The following is a 20,388-nucleotide window of genomic DNA, read 5'->3' as shown; positions in this document are numbered from 1 at the left end:
ATGTCCTCCATGAACATAGGCAAAGCCAACACGACCATCAGCCATCGGTGTAAACCACTTAAAGGCCCCAGTACATGTCGAGCATTGAGAGGAACTGACAGTGGAGAGTTGCAGGGTTAACTGAGTCCTTAGGGCCATGTGAAAGGTCCAGGCAAAGCCACGGCCTAGGTGTACACCGTGAAGGTGTTCATGAATGAACCTCAAGTATAGCTGGTAAAGGCAAGGATGCCAGTTCGGATCGAAGGGATCGCACATCAACTGCAATTTTAAGCCTTGACCTGGGACGCCGATGAGGGAGATGAATTGCTATGGGTGGGAAAAGGAGGCAGTAATTCGGATGTGCAGGAGAACTACAAACATGTGCAATGTAACTGGAGAGCAATTGTGCACGCCTAACCTGCAATGGAGGGGCTCCGGCCTCCACCAGGACGCTGGTCACTGGACTCGTCCTAAAAGCTCCTGTCGCTAGGCAAATGCCACAGTGGTGCACTGGGTCGAGTAAACACAACGCTGAGGGTGCCACCGAACCATAAACCACACTCCCATAGTCAAGGCGGGATTGAACAAGGGCTCTGTAGAGCTGCAGCAGCATAGAGTGATCTGCACCCTAGTTGGTGTTACTCAGGCAGCAGAGGGCACTGATGTGCTACCAGCATTTCCACATAAGCTGGAAGAGGTGAGGAAGCCAAGTCAAATGGACATCAAAAACCAGTCCTAAGAATCAATGTGTCTCCACTACAGTGAGTGGATCATCATTAAGGTAAAGTTCTGGTTCCGGATGAACGGTACGACGCAGACAGAAGTGAATAACACACGACTGTGGTCGAAAACTGGAAACCATGGGCTAGAGCCCATGACCGCACCTTGTGCGTGACTCCCTGCAGGTGCTGCTCAGCAACACCAGTACTTGTGGAGCAGTATGAAATGCAGAAGTCATCTGCATGTAGAGAAGGTGAGAGGGAAAGCCCCTACAGTTGCTGCTAGACCATTAATGGCCACTAAAAATAGAGATACACTTAACATGGAGCCCTGCAGGGCCCCATTCTCCTGGATATGGGGGACGGTGGAGGGGAGGGGGGGGGGGGGGGCTATGGGAGGCACGAACTTGGAGATGGAAAGTACAAAGCAACAGGAAATTCTGGATAAAAATCGGGAGCGGGTCTCAGAGACCCCACTTGTATAATGTGGCAAGTATATGATGTTGCCAGGTTGTGGCACGTGATTTTCGTAAATAAAAAAAGATGGCAACCAGATGCTGGCATCTGGAAAAGGCAGTTTGGATGGCAGACTTGAGAGACACAAAATGACCAGTGGAAGAGCGACCCTGGCAGAAGCCGCCCTACCATGGAGCCAGTAGGCCATGTGACTCCAGGACCCGACCCAATCCAACCACTGACACACCATACATTCCAGCAGCTTACAAAAATGTTGGTGAGGCTGATGGGCCAATAGCTATCCACATCAAGCAGGTTTTTACCAGGTTTGAGCACCGGAATGATGGTAATCTCCCACCATTGCAACAGAAACATGCCATCGCACCAGATCCAGGTCTATATCCATTGTGTCTGAGGGTCCGGCAAGCTCATCCCCAGACACAGAGCTTGTAGGTAGCAGTGGTATGGGTGCCACCAGAGTTTCCTTGGTCTTATATCATATTTTTGGAGTTTTTTCACTGCTCCTTGGGTTTCTCTCGCTGGGAGGGCTTCACTGATTCAGTCTCCGGGGCTGAGGAGGATCGTGAAGCCCTATGACCAGCTGCTTTTGGGCACTTCAGCCACTGGCAGGCGTCATCTTTCCCAGTAGCAGAAACCTGGGAAGGGAGTGAGCCAAGGGATCCCTTCCTGGCGAGAGGAGCCCCGAAGACGAATTACGCTTCTCCGGCTCGGAAGTGGTTACTGGTGTCCCCGATGGTTGGGGGGGCAGTGCTCAAGAGGTAGGTGGTGCAGGAGCAATGGGGGTGAAGAGTACCCCCCAATCATCAACGGGGCAGGTATAGCCTTCTGGCTCTGAGAGTCGACTGGAATTCACAGAACTGATGGGGCTACAACTGTTCTTGTAGCAGCGGCGTATGAGGAGGTCATAGCCACAGGATGTAGGCACTCATATTTTCTCTTGGCCTCAGTGTATGTCAGTAGGTCCATGGAGTGGGGCACACTGAGTATTGGGATGTGATGGACGTCCACAATCGCAACATGTGACACTGGAAGTACAGTGGGAAGACATACGGCCAAACTTCCAGCACTTTAAGCACCACATCAGGGGAGGGACATCACAGTGATAAGGCTGTCAGCCTTGAACGCCAATATGAAGGCACCAGTGGCAACCTGATCATTCCTCGGACTCAGATGGACGCGCTGCATGAAATGAATACCTCGCCACTCTAAATTGGCATGCAGCTCAACATCAGACTGCAAAAGAAGGTCCCTGTGGAATATAATACCCTGGACTATATTTAAGCTCTTATGTGGCATGATGATATCAGAAACATCCACCCAGCTTGTTCCAAGAGAGTAACGCTGGGCAGAGGATGCTGTTTTTATCAAGACTGACCCCAAGAGCATTTTCTACAAACCCTCCGCCTCCCAAAACTTGTCCTAAAAAAAAACTGTGGCTACATCGAAACAAAGGAGTCCCTATAAGTTCCCATACATACGAGGTACTGGGGTGAATAAGGTGGAGTGAGGAAATGGTACGCTTCATCGTGCATCAATTTGCCCTGATGCCACCCACTCTGACCAGGGGCACTCCCCACGGGTGCCACCCAGCTGCAGCAAAAGCTACCTGGCAGGATAGCCTTTGCTGAGAGTCCTGATGCCCCAGGGTGACAGGCATCTACTACTTGGCATACATGGGGAGTTAACAGCACAGGCATCAGCAGAGAGATCCCTGTGTTGTCAGAGGGCTACAACCAACAGGGTACATGGTGGCCCCACCAAAACGGACTGACTACCATGCTGGATATGAGGTGCACAACAGTCCATGGTCATCGTCGGCACAGAAAGTGACACTGCATAGTGCATGCTGGAAAACGCACCCAGGAATGTGTTCTTGCCTAAGAGATGGGGAATGCGCTGGACTGTAATGTGACAACGAGAAAGTGGGCTGAAGATCTCAAGGCACAATGCACCATGTAAGGCACCCTTCCCCAAGCTCTTCGATAAAATTTTGAAAAATGGAACCCTACAGGGGAACATGAGCAAAATTTATGTTCCAGAAAGTGAAAGTTGTGTTTTTATTCTGAAATGTTAGTGGCTATTTTTGGTAAAATTCTGTTTTCTTTCCTTTTATTTAATTTTTGTAATTAATTTCACTCTTCGTTTTGTTCCTTTCTCGATTAATGTTTGGCTTTGAAATGTTAGCAATCTTTTTGTTTAAATAGTTTCATAGTTAGCTTTGATTTGCTGCATGTGGCCTTATTGCAAATAGTCGTTTTCTACTGATAACTACAGCTGTATGTCCTATTATTGTAATTTTTATTTGCATCCAAGTTTTTCTGCTCAATAGTTTTGAGCTGTTGTATTTAGCTGCCTCAGTTTCTTTTACTTAAATACTGAATAGCAGTTAACAGATTAACTTACCCATCACCCAATTTGGATCTAAGAACAGAAGAATAGGCTATGTCATTACTGAGAAATGTATGATGAGATTCTCATATATGAACTTGGGTATTGCTCTCTCCCCTTGAGTTATATAATTAAAGTGTATTTTCCAATATTAACTTTGATTTCTTTAGAATAAATATTTTGTTTAGTTCATACTGTGCATCTTTATCCCTACTACAGCTATAGAGTTCCTTTTTACGATTACGATGCCATACCTGACATATGTTTTGATTTACTACTGAATAGCACTTACATTCGGAACTCTGTTTTGCAACCTACCTTTGACCTATGCAGCTAAAGTGGGTTCTCCTATACCACGAAGGTGGATCCGAAAGTCTTTGCCCTTTTTAACCCAAATTACAGCTGTAAATGCAAATTTTACTTACCCATTTCAAGTAACGGACTTTTTGTGGACAGATCCAACCTTATCTGCTGGTAGCTAAATGGCACTGACCTGTTGTCAGTTGCTGAAGATGCCGGTTTTGCTTCCCATGTCCACTGACTGCAAGCAACGTACTGCCTTTATTTCTATGGGGCATGGGATGAACAGCCATTAAAATCCACAGGAAATGCATCCGACATGTGAGGAAAAATGTCTTGCATTGAGATGTGTGAGCTGCAGGTGTTTTGAGTTCGCAATAGTCCGTAGCGGCTTGTGTGACAGTGAGCATTCAAGGAGGCTGTGTTTGTCACTAAATGACAATATTTCCCCCCACGGGTGCAGTTGTGAAACTGGATTGGCATGTGCACCTCCAGTACATTTCCAGGGACCTTGACATTTCATATGGGATGTTTACAGCATCATTTCACAGGTCCTTAGGGTACTGGAAGGTTTCATGTTGGTGGGTGCCTAAGTATGCATGACATCATGAAAGGCAAGCAAATGACTGCTTCACTGAATCATCTGCAATGGTATACTGAGCAGGGTGACAAGTTTCCTGTACTGCACTGTTACTGGTGATAAAACATGGATACTGTATTTCACACTGGAAACAAAGCAGCAGAGCCTTTGACAAAAAAATTCTGTTCAGACTAATGTCAAGTCTACTGGGATCACTGTGGACTGCTCTTGCTGGATTCCATGCCACTGAGTGCAGCTATCAGTGCAGACAGTTATTGTTCCATACTACTGCATCTATGAGTTTCCATCAGGAAGAAGTACTGATCGATTCTTGATGGGGACAATGTGGTTATTCTCCATGAAAATTTGAGGCCACATGTGGCAATTTGAACTGCCGACAAGCTCCGTTATTTGACAGATAGGCTCTATACCATCCACCATACAATCTGGACCTCACCCCTAGTGAGTTCCATGTTTCTAACCTGCTCAAGAAGTTCCATGGAGTACAGCGGTTAACATGCAACAATAACAGCAAGACAGCACTCCAAAAGTCATTCCGCAATCAGTCGAACGAATTCTGTCACAGAGGCATCTCAAATTTAGTGCTGCAATGGGGCAAATGTCTTAATTGATGAGTGTAAAACGAGTGTAAGGTACCTACAGTAGTGGTATATATATTTGTAACTACCTGTATGTACTTTATTTCGGCTAAAAAACTTTGAGCAGAACTTTCCAATTTGTCCTCACAGCCACCATTTGTTCACAACACATATTTACATTATTTATTTCAGTTCATACTGTGTGCTGGGTTTGCCCCTTACCACTGGACACACTATTTTTATGATAATTTTATTTCTTTCCTAGAAATACCTGTTACTTATATGTGATTGACTGTATGATTTGTAATCTTCAGTATTTGTTTCACACTGCGGTAAATTTCTGTAATTGAAACTCTCTGCATTTATTATGTTTGAAAAAATTGTCTTTCACACGTTATAGATGCCATGTTGTTTATGAAGTTTGTTGTATGCTTCATATATCACTGTTCAAGCTAAGTACCGAATATTCATCTTTACCCTCCAACTCAAAGAAATGAGAACTATTTGAAAGTAGAAAGCAATTTGTAATTTTTGACAAGCTTATGAATGTAGGCTAATGATTTCATACAATAAGGTCTAAGATAGGTAATGTTACACAAAAGTTTCCCTTTTAGATATGGATGGGTCCACTTCAGGCAACTGAATATCATTTTTAATGTGTGCAATGACACTGTAGTTTGATTAAATTTACTTATTGACATTTTGCATCTTGAAACTGAGTTCCTCTTATCACAGCTCTCACTGTCACAGCCAAAATTTACGTGGTCACCAATGTGTCACAATATAGCACTAATTCTTTTCAAATATTTAAGGTATTCTGGTGAAGGTCCACAATCCATTACTGCATCTGCAAACAATTACACTTCTGCTAGTTTCATCTAGTTCTAACAGTACTCCAATTGCTTCAAAGAAATTAAATTATTGCCCAGCACAGTACACGTTCAAATATTAAAGATAGCACCCAATATGCTCCAGAGAATATGATTCGATACCATTTTAAGTATGCAGTTGTCAACCTTTTATAATATTAACCCACAATAACTTTGGCAGCCGAGTGTACCTGTCCACTTTCAGTTATTTCCAACTGACGTCCATATGAGTAAAGTATGCGTCCTGTGCTTTAATTCACATTAGACTTTTTTTAGCGTCCACTTATAGTTCACTGGAATGCACAGGGTGTCTACACCAAAATACCCAATTTTTGAGATGGTTTAAAAATAGTAAATATTTATTTTTTCAGGTCTGACTTGTCTATTGTGTGCAGCAGAACTTAAGAGTTGGTGCTTAAATTTTGTCGACATTTGATGCGTTTTCATTGCTTATTTGTTGTCCATCCATGCAAAAATGGCATAAGTTCAGGCGAAGGCACAGACTGTGCTTTTATATGTCAGTTTAAATTCACAGTTTTGCTCATCCTGTTTACAAAAAGATAGCGCTAAAATACCAAGAGACTAAAAGCATAGCAGGAAAAGTTGACAATGCCTACCGAATGTTCCAAAAAAGTCTATGCTGATCAATTTGTTAGGTTTGACAGGAATTCCAGATGCCATGTGCAACCATCTACAAAGTCCACAAAAAGCAGTTGTGTCTATATCCATACAAGGTGCAGATTCTGCAGGCCATTAAGTCTGATGACAAGCAATGGTGATATGGATTTCCATGTGAAATGCTTAGTCAATCCTGCTTTCTTGCCACAAGCAATTTTTTTCTGACGAGACCACGTTGATTGTATCTGGATCAGTGAATACACAAAGTTACGTATGGGGGCCAAAGAATCCACACTATATTGGGGAAAGGCGCAAGATAGCCTGAAAGCGAATATTTGATGTAGTCTCATATGCAACAAGATAATTGGAGCATTCTTCTTTGCTGCAAGACCTACAGGAATAGCATAACTACAGATGTTGCAGAAATGTTTGCTTTTTCCCACACTGAAGACTTATGAAATTTTGGCTTCAACAAGATGCTCCACCTCACTGGTGGAAGTTCAGAAAACAGTGAACCAGACGTAGGATTGGACATGATGGACCTGTGAATTGCCCTTTACATTCTCCTGACATCATTCCCCCCTACTTAGGTGAAGGTCAGTGTGTTAACCATTTGAAACTGAGGTTCTACTGAGGTGAAGTCGAGAAGAGAGTGGGGCAGGGTTGTAGCCTATCCCCTCCAGTCTCTACATCAGGCAAGCAGTAAAGGAAATAAAGATAAATCTGAAAAGGGAATTCTTCAGCGTAACGAAAAAAAAAAAAGGAAGGAAGATTAGAGGTTTACATACCATCGGCAAAGACATTATTAGAAATGTAGCAAAAGCTCAGATTGCAAAAGGATGGGGAAGTACATTGGCCTTGCCCCATTCAAAGGAACTATCTTGACACTTGCCTGAAATGATTTAGGGAAATCACAGAAAGCCTAAATTAGGATCACCAGAGACAGATTTGAAACATTGTCCATCTGTTTGCAAGCCCAGTATGCCAACCACTGCACCATTTAGTCAGTTTCAGCATAAAGAAATAAAAATTTTCACTGCAGCCAATGACAATTCTGGTAGAGATGGCACAGAATCTAGAAGAGCAGCTGTATGGATTGGATAAGATCTTGAAAAGAGATTACTAGATGAGCATCAACACAAGTAAAATAAGGAATGGACTATCATAACAGTCAGGCGATGCTGAAGATTAGACAGTTCAATCTGGACAATAAGGACCCTATTGGGGAGCTTGACATTTCATATGGGGGTGTTTACAACATTGCTCATGGTTTCTGAGTGTGGTATAAGATTTCATGTTGGTAGGTACTTAAGCAGCTCCACGACATGATAACAGGCAAGTAAATGATTGCTTCACTGTATCATCCACAACGGTAAGCCAAAAAGGCCAACAGTTTCCTGGACCGTATTGTTACTGGCAATGAAATGTGGAGAATCCATTGCATGCCAAAATCCAAGTAGAAGAACCTATTAAATATTGGAGAGAAAGCACAACTTGACTATAGAACAGAATCAATTCATTTGGCACATCCCTAGGCATAAAGCAATGTTGTTTAATATGTAATGCAGCTTAGCAAAAGCACACTGAAGTACTTGTTTCTACATAATGCAAAGTATAATAAATATCAAGTGAAAGTACATGTTGAGGTGTGCTACTGATTAAATTGTTACAACTACAATGATTTTGTATTTGTTAGCTTTACCAACTTCCAAGGAAATTATTATCTTATAATAAGGGGACTGATGACTTCAGATGTTAAGTCCCATAGTGCTCAGAGCCATTTGAGCCATCTTATAATATGCTACAGTTCAGTCTGTAGCCTCAGCCAGGTTTATGAGTGCAGCGAAAGGGGATAAAACAGTAAGCACAAAGAACTTCAGCTGCTATATAACAAGAAGCAAGAAATTAGGAATCCTTTACAACTGAATTTATAGTTAAAAAGATGTCTTGCTAGTCACTCGGTCTAAAAATTATTTGATTATCTAAATTCAATGTCAGCAGCATTACAAGGTTAAAAATTCTTTAACTGAAACCCTTATTTTTAAAGATGAAGGCAACTATTTCCTCCGCAAAAGGCAATCTAATCCTGTAAATATTAATAAACAGAAGATAAGGAGTTGCTGTTTAATATAACTAGGTCAGCAGCCTTTTTTCCCAAAATCGTTGCTTTGTAATACATTGCCGTTACATTTAAGTAGTGCAAAAACAAAGAATATTGAAAAACAGATATGGATTATTGTAAATATGGTGCCTGGATTAAATTTTTAAGAACTGCATGACTTTTTTAATGTCAAATATCGCTGAAGGTTCTTAATTTTGATGGGATCGACAATGCTGAAACAGGCTTAATTACTCTGATATAAGTGAATCAAAATTTGCACTCTGCTGAATAAATTGCCATTTTCAGATTAAAAGTTACCCAATTTATATATAATAGACGTATATGATAAGCACTACAATGGGTCAGATCAGCTTGTCAGCAACTAAGATTTGACCAAGGGAACCACTATGACACTCTAGACCACTTCCGGGGATGAAAGCTGTACAAACATCACACAATACATTTGGGCGACGGCTGTAATGAAATCAGTTTTGAAACATAATGCATGTGGTAGTTACTATGGAAATTCGCTCAAGTTTGCATTGTAACTTCCCGTAACAATTTTATTGAAAATACAAAAGTAATTAGTTCTCACCATCTGCTTCCGAAGTGCTCCCCTGAAGACGTAGTACACTCTCGTTCATGTTAATGCTTAATTCACCACGTCTCATGATACCAACAACGAAATCATATGTGAAACCCGGATGAGCTGCTTCAACCTTGGAAAGAGCAGCACGAAGAGTTTGTGAAGCTCCCACATCACGTCGCTCTAACTGTAAAACACAGCAATTTGTCAGTACGATACTAACAAAATAGCACGAACCACTGCCGTTCGTTCTTTCGTATAATTTTGTACGAAATGACTGCAATCAACTTTACCTGGGACAAAATGGGGCGTATTAAAACTGGCAAAACAAGAGAAGTAACTGGTGTCTCATCTCCCATGGTCATCGTTCTAGCAATCGTATGGCTGCAACCACTTGTTTAAACACTAGGACAAACAACAAACCCACAAATAAACTTTAAAATCACTTCCTTGTTCCTCAGTTTTGGTTGACACTTGTCAGATATTACGGCCTATCGATTTATTTGAATCGAAAGAAATGACTATCGACTTTGTAACAGCTTGTAGTGATCGAATAACGAGACAAGGATGCGATTGCCACAGAATACAAAGAGTTACAATACAACTACCATAGTCTATGTTAGACCGTGCTACTACTTTTATTGCCAATGATGATTATTTTTATATGTTTCCTAAAAACAAAGTTCACACCAAAGCCTGAGAACATGTATAGAGTGAACATAGTCTACAGCATATGTTCTCAAAATCAGAAGGGGCTAGTCACATGATTTTGAGACTACACTGCTTGTCTACAATTTGCGGTAAAACCGGAATATTGCTCGTATTCACCTTGTTTTTAATACGCTTCTCAGTGTTTGAGTTCTAGTAACAGTTAAGGTGCAGTGCTGTGGTTGATACAGATGTATAGAGAAATGAAAGGAGGACCACTTTTTTTTCATAGGGATGTGCTACAAATGTATAACTTTAAATGTCATACTGACATGACGTACTTCGAAAAATATCGAGGGACGTACTACGTCTTGCATTGTGAAAATAATTTCCGAGATTTTGTGGCTATGTGTTTGAGTAAACTGCCAGTCAATGTATACATACTGTGCTGTGTTCATATGCAAATAAACCGTGCGAGGTGGCGCAGTGGTTAGCACACTGGACTCGCATTCGGGAGGACGACGGTTCAATCCCGTCTCCGGCCATCCTGGTTTAGGTTTTCCGTGATTTCCCTAAATCGCTTCAGGCAAATGCCGGGATGGTTCCTTTGAAAGGACACGGCCGATTTCCTTCCCCATCCTGCCCTCACCCAAGCTTGCGCTCTGTCTCTAATGACCTCGTTGTCGACGGGACGTTAAACACTAATCTCCTCCTCCTCCATATGCAAATAAAATTTGTATATGCCATTCTATTTACTTACATCCAGCTTCATTGGTTCTCAAACCATTGTGTGTATCTAAGTATTTCTGCATGAGATAAGTCTCCTAGTCCATGTCATTGTAACATAATTAATTAGAACAGGTCTGATAACATTAATCAGTGCAATAGAAACCTAAAAATATATTGTTGCCTGACACTTCTTTTGCTACTACAAAATTCGAGCACTGACATTGTATTTTCTATTTTTTGCGTGTAATGTATAGTTTTACTTTTCTGATGAGACAGAGAAACAATAGATATTTGAGCTGTCGACAAAAAGTGGAAGGATAAATAAAGCAAAATAAAAAATAATAATAGACAATCAGGTGTTGCAAATCGCTAACTGTATTTACTGTAATATTTTCATAGTTCCAAATACATTGTTTTTTCGTAACACTTCAGCACTGTCAGCAGTCTCATTGTCTACATCTACATCTACAGGGTGTTTCAAAAATGACCGGTATATTTGAAACGGCAATAAAAACTAAACGAGCAGCGATACAAATACACCGTTTGTTGCAATATGCTTGGGACAACAGTACATTTTCAGGCGGACAAACTTTCGAAATTACAGTAGTTACAATTTTCAACAACAGATGGCGCTGCAAGTGATGTGAAAGATATAGAAGACAACGCAGTCTGTGGGTGCGGCATTCTGTACGTCGTCTTTCTGCTGTAAGCGTGTACTGTTCACAACGTGCAAGTGTGCTGTGGACAACATGGTTTATTCCTTAGAACAGAGGATTTTTCTGCTGTTGGAATTCCACCGCCTAGAACACAGTGTTGTTGCAACAAGACGAAGTTTTCAACGGAGGTTTAATGTAACCAAAGGACCGAAAAGCGATACAATAAAGGATCTGTTTGAAAAATTTCAACGGAATGGGAATGTGACGGATGAACGTGCTGGAAAGGTAGGGCGACCGCGTACGGCAACCACAGAGGGCAACGCGGAGCTAGTGAAGCAGATGATCCAACAGTGGCCTCGGGTTTCCATTCGCCATGTTGCAGCTGCGGTCCAAATGACGCCAACGTCCACGTATCGTCTCATGCGCCAGAGTTTACACCTCTATCCATACAAAATTCAAACGCGGCAACCCCTCAGCGCCGCTACCATTGCTGCACGAGAGACATTCGCTAACGATATGGTGCATAGGATTGATGATGGCGATATGCATGTGGGCAGCATTTGGTTTACTGACGAAGCTTATTTTTACCTGGACGGCTTCGTCAATAAACAGAACTGGCGCATATGGGGAACCGAAAAGCCCCATGTTGCAGTCCCATCGTCCCTGAATCGTCAAAAAGTACTGGTCTGGGCCGCCATTTCTTCCAAAGGAATCATTGGCCCATTTTTCAGATCCGAAACGATTACTGCATCACGCTATCTGGAAATTCTTCGTAAATTTGTGGCGGTACACACTGCCTTAGACGACACTGCGAACACGTCGTGGTTTATGCAAGGTGGTGCCCGGCCACATCACACGGCCGACGTCTTTAATTTCCTGAATGAATATTTCGATGATCGTGTGATTGCTTTGGGCTATCCGAAACATACAGGAGGCGGCGTGGATTGGCCTCCCTATTCGCCAGACATGAACCCCTGTGACTTCTTTCTGTGGGGACACTTGAAAGACCAGGTGTACCACCAGAATCCAGAAACAATTGAACAGCTGAAGCAGTACATCTCATCTGCATGTGAAGCCATTCTGCCAGACAAGTTGTCAAAGGTTTCGGGTAATTTCATTCAGAGTGCAGGTCCCACAAAGCCGGGGATCCAAGTTGTCAACAAGGCACTGTGCAACCTGATGGTGACTCCATAAAGGTGTGGGCTATGTTTACATGGGAAGAACGAGATCCTCTGATCCAACTGAACTGATCTTTGACGGAAATCGTAAGTTGCAGCCATTCATGTACTTCATGTTCCCAAACAACGAGGCACCATGTCACCGAGCAACAATTGTTTGCAAGTAGTTTGATGAACATTCTGGACAATTCGAGTGAATGATTTGGTCACTCAGATCACCCATATGAATCTCATCGAACATTTATGGGATATAATAGAAAGGTCAGTTCACGCACATCCCCTACACTCCAAGCACTTTCGCGATTATGGACAGCTATAGAGGAAGCAGCATGGCTCAATATTTCTGCAGAGGGCTTGCAACAAATTGATGAGTCCATGCCATGTCGAGGTGCTGCGCTATCCTGTGCACAAGGAGATCCAATTCGATATTAGGAGGTATCCATATGCCTTTCGTCAGGTCAGTGTGTACTCTATGGCTCACATGATAACAAATTCCAATCTACTGCTCGCCTTCCATTTGTCAGAGCAAAGAAATTTCGGTGGCAAATGATTACACTTTTGAAACAGAAAGACCGATCAAAATGGTCTACATTTCCATCGGTATTCTGCAAACCACTTTGAATTGCGTGGCAGAGAGTATGTTCCACTGTCCAGTTACTAGGGTATCTCTCATTCCATTCATGGATGGAGCACAAGAAGAATGATTGTGCAAAGCCTCCATGTAAGTTGTAATTAATCTAAGCTTGTGCTTATGATCACTACTGGAGCAATGCATAGGACATTGTAGCATATTTCTAGATTCATCATTTAGAGCTGGTTCTTGAAACTTTGTAAGTAGGCTTTCTCAGTATAGTTCAGATTTGTATTCAACAGTCTGTCAATTCAGTTTCTTTGCAGCATCTCTGTGACACTCTCCCACAGATCCAACAAACCCATGACCATTTGTGCTGCCCTTTTCTAAAAATGTTCAATATCTCCTGTTAGTCCAGTATAGGGTGGGTCTCAGACACTTGAGCAATATTCTAGGGTGGATAGCACAAGTGATTTGTAAGCAATCTTCTTTGTTGACTGATGGCAGTTCCCCAATAGTCTACTAATAACCAAAAGTCTACCACCTGCTTTACCCACGACTGAGCCTATGTGATCATTCTATTTTATATCCCTACATAGTGTTAAATCTACATATTTGTATGGGTTAACTCACTCCAATTGTAACTCGTTTATACCACATTGATGTTTTTTTCGTTTTGTGAAGCGCACAGTTTTACATTTTGGAACATTTAAAGGACATACTCAATCATTGTACCCCTTTGAAATATCATCATCTGACATAACATTTATGAAGCTTCTTTCAGACAGATCTTCAGTGTAGGTACGTACATTATCTGTGAAAGGTCTGAGGTTACTGTTAACATTGTGTTCAAGGTCATTAATAAACAACACGAACAGCAAGAGTCCCAACACACTTCCACTAAACATACCTGAAGCTGCTTCTGCACCTACCAGGAATTCCCAATCTGAGATAACATGCTGCATCCTCCTTAACTCCCTACCTAAGTCCAGTCACAAATTTCGCTCGATGTCGCATGCGGTCATACTTTTGATAATAACTGTAGATGTGATATTGAGTGAAATGCTTTTTGGAAATCAGGAAATACTGCATCTCCCTGGGTGCCTTGATCCAAAGCGTTCAGTATGTTTTGTAAGAAAATTTGGATTTCATATGATCCATGTTTTGAGATCCATGCTGATTGGCACCAAGTATGTTCGATATATCTCATTATGTTTTGAGCTCAGAATGTGTTCTAAGATTCTACAATAAATCTGTGTCAGCCATTAGCTGATGTCAAGGATATAGGATGGTAGTTTTATGGATCTCTTCTCCCATCCTTCCTGCAAACAGATGTGGCCTGTGCTTTCTTCCAACTACTGGACATGGTTTTATGTTCAAGGGATCTACGACAGAAGAAGGTAAAAGAAGGGCTACTTCAGTCGCAGATTCAGTATAGAAAGTGTTAGAGACTCCATCTGGCCCTGGAGCTTTTTCAATTTTAACGATTTTAATTGTTTCTCAATGCCATTGACACCAGCACTTCCATCGCATGTTTTCAGTGGTATGAGGATTAAATTGGGGCAATGCTCCTGGGTCTTCCTTTGTAAAGAAACATTTGAAAATGGCGTTAAGCATTTCTACTTTTGTACTGCTACCTTTAATTTCACTTTATGTCTCACCTGTGAGTGACGGGACACAGACTTTTATGCCTCTAAATGTTTTTACATATGACCAGACTTTCTGGGGTTTTGTGAAAGATCTTCTTGGCAATGGTTGCTTAAGCGAAGGCAGTTTTCCCACATAAATTTCACTCACAAGTTGTTGGGCGAACCCATTGACTGGTGTAATTATTTGCAGATGGGTTTGGAAATGTGTAATTAAATTTTGATGCTCATTACTCCTCATAAAACATAGGAAATAGTGTATGAGAGCAATTTCTCCACATGAGTGGCTGACAATGACTTTTAGATTCCTAGCAACAGGAAGGAGTACAAGGATCTATAAGTTTCTACTGCAGTTTCGAAACAAGCACTGAATGAAATAATTCTCAATACAAGCAAAGCTAGGTACTCTGCCTTGAAGGATCATCTCATGGAGTCAAGTAAAGTACTATACCTCAGTTCTTATAAAATACAGATAACACTTTTACAGTTTTAGAAATGCATGAAACACACTGTACTCTTAGATATTTTATATGAGTGCAATGAACTGTAGCCTAGTTCGTTTCTTAGTTGGGGTTCTCAATTCCCTGCTGGCAATGTGTTAAAGACTTTTCACCACAATATAAAATTCTATTTGGAACTCTAGACAAGGATCCATAACATATCTGAAGGGTCTTACTCTAGTATTGTGGTAGTGAATACTACAATTCACTTCTGTATCAATCTTTTTATGAATCACATATTATATTAGGAAGTAAAACAAGTGTAATAATCTCTATGTTCCTGTAGGCACTGTTGTGAGGCTCTTCCATTATCAGCTTAACAATATATTGTGACTGTGCTCTTCTTTAGAATAAATAGGGCCTACTTTTGTTTTCTACTCTGTCAAATAACATTACGGCATAAAAGTACTGAGTGAATGTACTTTAACAATCTCTCTGTATCAGATTTCGTTACTTTCTTAGCTCTTTGTGGTAAAAAATTAGTAACGAATTCTTTGGTTTTCTTTTAAATTGTCATTTTCATATTCGCCATAGGTTCAACCACTCGTAATTTCTCTATTACAGAATTATAAGCAGTTGCTTTCTTATCTCTGCCGCTGTATTCCTTGTTCTTAATTTTCCACAAACATGTATGACTCTCATACATTTCCATAAAATTGGGAATTCACTCCCTAAATCATGGACATGTATCTACCATTTTAAATTTCAGACATAGCAAGAAATACGAAACTGAACAAACAGCGACACGATTAATAAGCTGCTGTCGCCTTGGAGATTATATGGTTTAATTAATGATTATTATGTTACAATCCTCTTGTTGTAGTTAACCGTGTATATCGAGAGTTCATTCATTGTTAAATGCAATGGTGTGGTACTAACTGATGGAGACGCATTAAGAACTGGTAAGATTTAATGTATTTCCTTTATCACACTCCACAAACATAAACACACTATTATTCAAACTGTGTGCCACTACTATTAAACATAGAGATAAATCCTTCGCTATGCAACCGCATTTGGCTCATGCAGCCTACACCTTTCACAGCTTCTCAACAACTGCCTCTGCTTGTGACTCTCTATGCCACTGGGCATTATCGCCCTCCAAAGAACAACCACTTACAGATACTACACACCAGTACCCTCACATCACCACCAAAACAAAACTAGACCTAGGTTACCTTTCGAGGGGACTCAGAAGTCCTTGCGAAAGTCATACAAAAACAAATCAAAATTTGAAAATTACACTAATTAGTATTTCATGTCAAAGTAGTTGCAATAAGTATCTGACCCTGAGAACAAATGACTTTCAAAATATAACTATTGTTAATTAACCTTGTCTCCACGTCCTACCTATAAGATGTGCAGAACTTCACATGATTTCACTAGGGGGAGTGGCATCGTCGCCGCTGAGGACTCACAAACACTCACGTAACACAGCACTTGTTACTCTGCTTTTATCACTGTTCTATGTGTTGAGCTGGTCGTCCACCGCTGTTACGACGTTTGATGCAAGGGAAGAGTGACATCGACGCTGCCAGAGACAGGAAGATCTAGGAGCTGCTGTTACACCCACGAGGAATCGCCGCATTCCGCCGTACGGTTCGTCGGCGGCACGTTCCCATTATGTTGACAAGTGCAGGATGCCAGTCAGCTGTTTGTGACGTCTGCCACCTCCTCCTCCCCCAAACCGTAGCGCGCCAGGCGTCGAAGGTCATCGGCAGGCAGGCATGAAAACAATAAAATAACATTACGGCAGCATGAGGTAACAAAAGACTAACGCGCTGCACGCTTAGCTGTGCACTGTTGCCTGCTTCCTGAAAACCAATACACATGCTATAAGCGTCGCTCCATTGTCCACTGCTGCACCTGTCACAGGACATAAGAGAAAATCACACGATATCTAATATCTTCAACATCTCACAATAGCCAGCGACTATTGTCCAAAGGTTTGTCCATCAGTAATGTAGCATATTTATAACTAAACACAGTTCACTAATTGACACTTTCTTGTGATAGTTCAGGACACTTATGCAACTTAATGTTCTCAACATGTTGTAGGCTATGATATTTGCCAGATTTAATCACTTCTACCTCCATTGAATTCGGGTGAACCAGCTTTCTAATCTTGAATGGTCCTTATTAGCCAACATCCTTTCGATTTCCTTGTTCACTGCTTCTCTCTTCGCTAAAGGTATTGCATACGATTTGCTGCGAAATGGTCCATGTTCCTTGACTTTAATTTTCCAAACACATCCTTTAATTAATCCAGGTAATTTTGAAAACAGGTCAACTTCGCATCTCAGCACTTACATTAATTCCTCTCTTTGTGTTCCATCAAGTTCACTGACGTCTGACTCTTGAATCGAATACCAGTCAGAGCATCTTCATCATTATTCTTATCTCGTAGAGCAGGATCTTCCTCAGAATCATCATAAGTCGCCAGTTCCTCTTCTCCTCAGAAATGTATTAGCCTCATCTTCACGCACACAGCGCGCTTATTTTCTTCATTAATAAATCCTTTAAACATTATCTTCTTCTCGAAATTATTTATTCTCGTCCAAAGACAAGCTTTTTCAAATTCAATACTGCACCTCATTTCAGGCAACCAATCGATTCCAAGAACTAATCCGACATTAAGAGATCCAACAATTAATACTCTCTGCTCATATTCGTCTTCATTGATTCTAAATTTCAATAGAGCTTGACCTTTAATGGATTTGCTTCTATTGTCTACAGCACTGACAATATGTTCGCCGTTCACTGGGAATGTTGGATGTACCACCAGATTATTTAATTGTGAAAACAGATTTTCTGAAAATGCACTCCGTTCACTCACTGAGTCCAGTAGTGCGTCTACAATAATTCCGCATACCTCCACTTCTACAAATGGCATTAAGATTTCTTGATCATTATTTTCATCCTCTCGATACAAATCGTCTTTAATATCATCTATTCGTTCACACTTGATTGCGTTAATCGCTACCCCGACCCATTTCTTGTAACTTGAGTTTCGGGGTGGGTTGTCTTTGAAACTTGAGTTAGTTTATCAGTTCATGCTCCTGTCTTATACCGGCGATCGTTGTTGTCTTCTATTTTCTTCATACTGTGATCGATCTGAGTACTGATTGTGATTAAATCTGTTCGGTGCATCATACTCATTTCTTCTGTGTTTTCCGTTCCCTCTTCTATCAAATCTGCTTGGTCTTCCATTAGTCATAAATTCTTGTCACGGTGGGCCATTACCATGCGAATAACAATCGTCATTACTTCTCTCGCACTGTTCGCCTTCCTGGCTAAGTACATCAATTCTATCGATCATCAGGCAAGTCTGCTCCATGTTCAATTTTGGGGTGAGTGCTAACTTTTCACATACCCAGAAAGGTAGCTTATGTATCAAAATTAACATCAATTCCTCTTCCTTGACCAGATAATCTAGTCATTCCAAAATTTCTGCATATATTCATGCATTGTTCCATAATGTCTTGCATAGTTTGGCGGTGTAAGAATCTTTGAGCTTACATCCCATTGTTTTTCTCGCGACCAAAATTTACTCAACAATGCAGATTCAAATTCTTTGTACTGTGAATAATTTTCTGAAACACTGATGCCCCAGACATGTGCTTCGCCTTTCATGTGGCTAATGCAGGTATCAATTTTCGCATGTTCCGTATAATGTCTTGGAAACGCGTGTTTAAATTGCTTAATAAAGGCAACTGATGGGATAACTTGTTTTGGATTGTAATCTTGAAAGTTGCGCACACTCAATCCATTATCTACAATAACTTGAGGTATGTTAACCATACTGTTATCAACTTCACATAACGCTGCATGGATTTCCAGATGTATAAGGTCTTTATTGACATTGTTCAAACCATCTTCGGATTACCTTTTGGAGAATTTCGCCTACTTCATTGCTCAGTTCAATACATTGCGTCTGTACGCCTTAAACTAACTTAACAATTGTTTCTTTGTTGCCTTTACATTACTCTTAATTTTAAAAATTTCACCGATTGTTAGCCTTAACTGTTTCTTGAACTTTGTTAACTAATGTACTCGATTGTTTACCTTGTGCATTAACTTTTGTGTTAAGACCTTGCATTTCATTTTCAAGTTCTTCATGTTTGGTATCACATTCCTTTTGGAGCTCCTTATGTTTTTGATTAAGTGAATTAGTGAACTCAGTTCACAAGTTAACCTTTGCATTTGATAAATTCTATATTTCTTCATTGGCGTTCCTACTTTCCTGTGTGATTTCTCTCAACATCTGCACTATCAAATCGTTTGTGCTCTCGCTCGTTCCTGTTTGTTGACTACTCACTGGTGTTGAACTAAGCGTCGTTGAATCGAAACTAACTACACCACTATCTTCCATTACATTAAGTGTGGTATTCTCATGTACAAACTCGCATTCTACATTGACTAACGCATTAACTTGTTCTTCCTCATTAATAACTTCACTGTTGTTTTGCGCTGTGTCTGCCATGTTAACAATGTTCACAAAACCACTATCCATTAATAATTAGTTCTAACACTTAATTTAAAAGATCATATTATAAATACCACAGTCTCTAGCGTAGTTCAGATGTCCTTTCCAAATTTCTCCAGTGCAATGTGGAAAAGAATTAGAAACGAAGAGCTGTGGTCGCAGTTAGCTGCTTCACTCACAGTCTGTTGTGCCATCTTCTCCGACGATCCGAAGACTGCGAAGGAATAGACGTTCTGTCACGGTCGCCAAATATAAGCTCCCGTCTCCTTGCAGATTATATGGTTTAATTAATGATTATTATGTTACAATCCTCTTGTTGTAGTTGACAGTGAATATCGAGACTTTGTTCATTGTTAAATGCAATGGTGTCGTACTAACTGATGGAGATGCATTAAGAACTGGTAAGATTTAATATATTTCCTTTAGCACACTCCACAAACATAAACACACTATTATTCAAACTGTGTGCCACTACTATTAAACATAGAGATAAATCCTTCGCTATGCAACCGCATTTGTCTCACACAGCCTACACCTTCCACAGCCTCTCAACAACTGCCTCTGCTTGCAATTCTCTACGCCACTGGGAATTGTCGCCCTCCAAAGAACAACCACTCACAGATACTACACACCAGTACCATCACAGATTCATGTGCCAGATCTGTGCGATCTCTTGCCCACACACTCCAACTTGTCTGTGCAGAGTGATTCGAACATACAGATAGCTCTAATCTCCAACACGAACTTCCAGGTTTGTG

The 20,388-nt window shown here is 41.0% G+C and overlaps 1 protein-coding gene across 1 annotated transcript in view; it reads right to left on the bottom strand.

The window, feature by feature from the left end:
* Positions 1–9,794, bottom strand: part of LOC126322158 (programmed cell death protein 10) — a 29,081-nt gene extending 19,287 nt beyond the window's left edge. Inside the window, exons 1-2 of the mRNA XM_049994261.1 lie at positions 9,510–9,794; positions 9,226–9,403 (exon numbers count right to left, since the gene is read on the bottom strand). Coding sequence (XP_049850218.1) covers positions 9,226–9,403; positions 9,510–9,581 — 250 coding nt within the window. The 5' untranslated portion in view covers positions 9,582–9,794. The remainder of the gene's footprint in view (positions 1–9,225; positions 9,404–9,509) is intronic.
* Positions 9,795–20,388: the final 10,594 nt, after the last annotated feature.

This window comes from Schistocerca gregaria, chromosome 2 (genome assembly GCF_023897955.1).
Source record: "Schistocerca gregaria isolate iqSchGreg1 chromosome 2, iqSchGreg1.2, whole genome shotgun sequence".
Lineage (NCBI taxonomy): Eukaryota > Metazoa > Arthropoda > Insecta > Orthoptera > Acrididae > Schistocerca > Schistocerca gregaria.
Note: the sequence above shows the minus strand (reverse complement) of the source record. Positions and strands in the feature narration are given on the sequence as shown.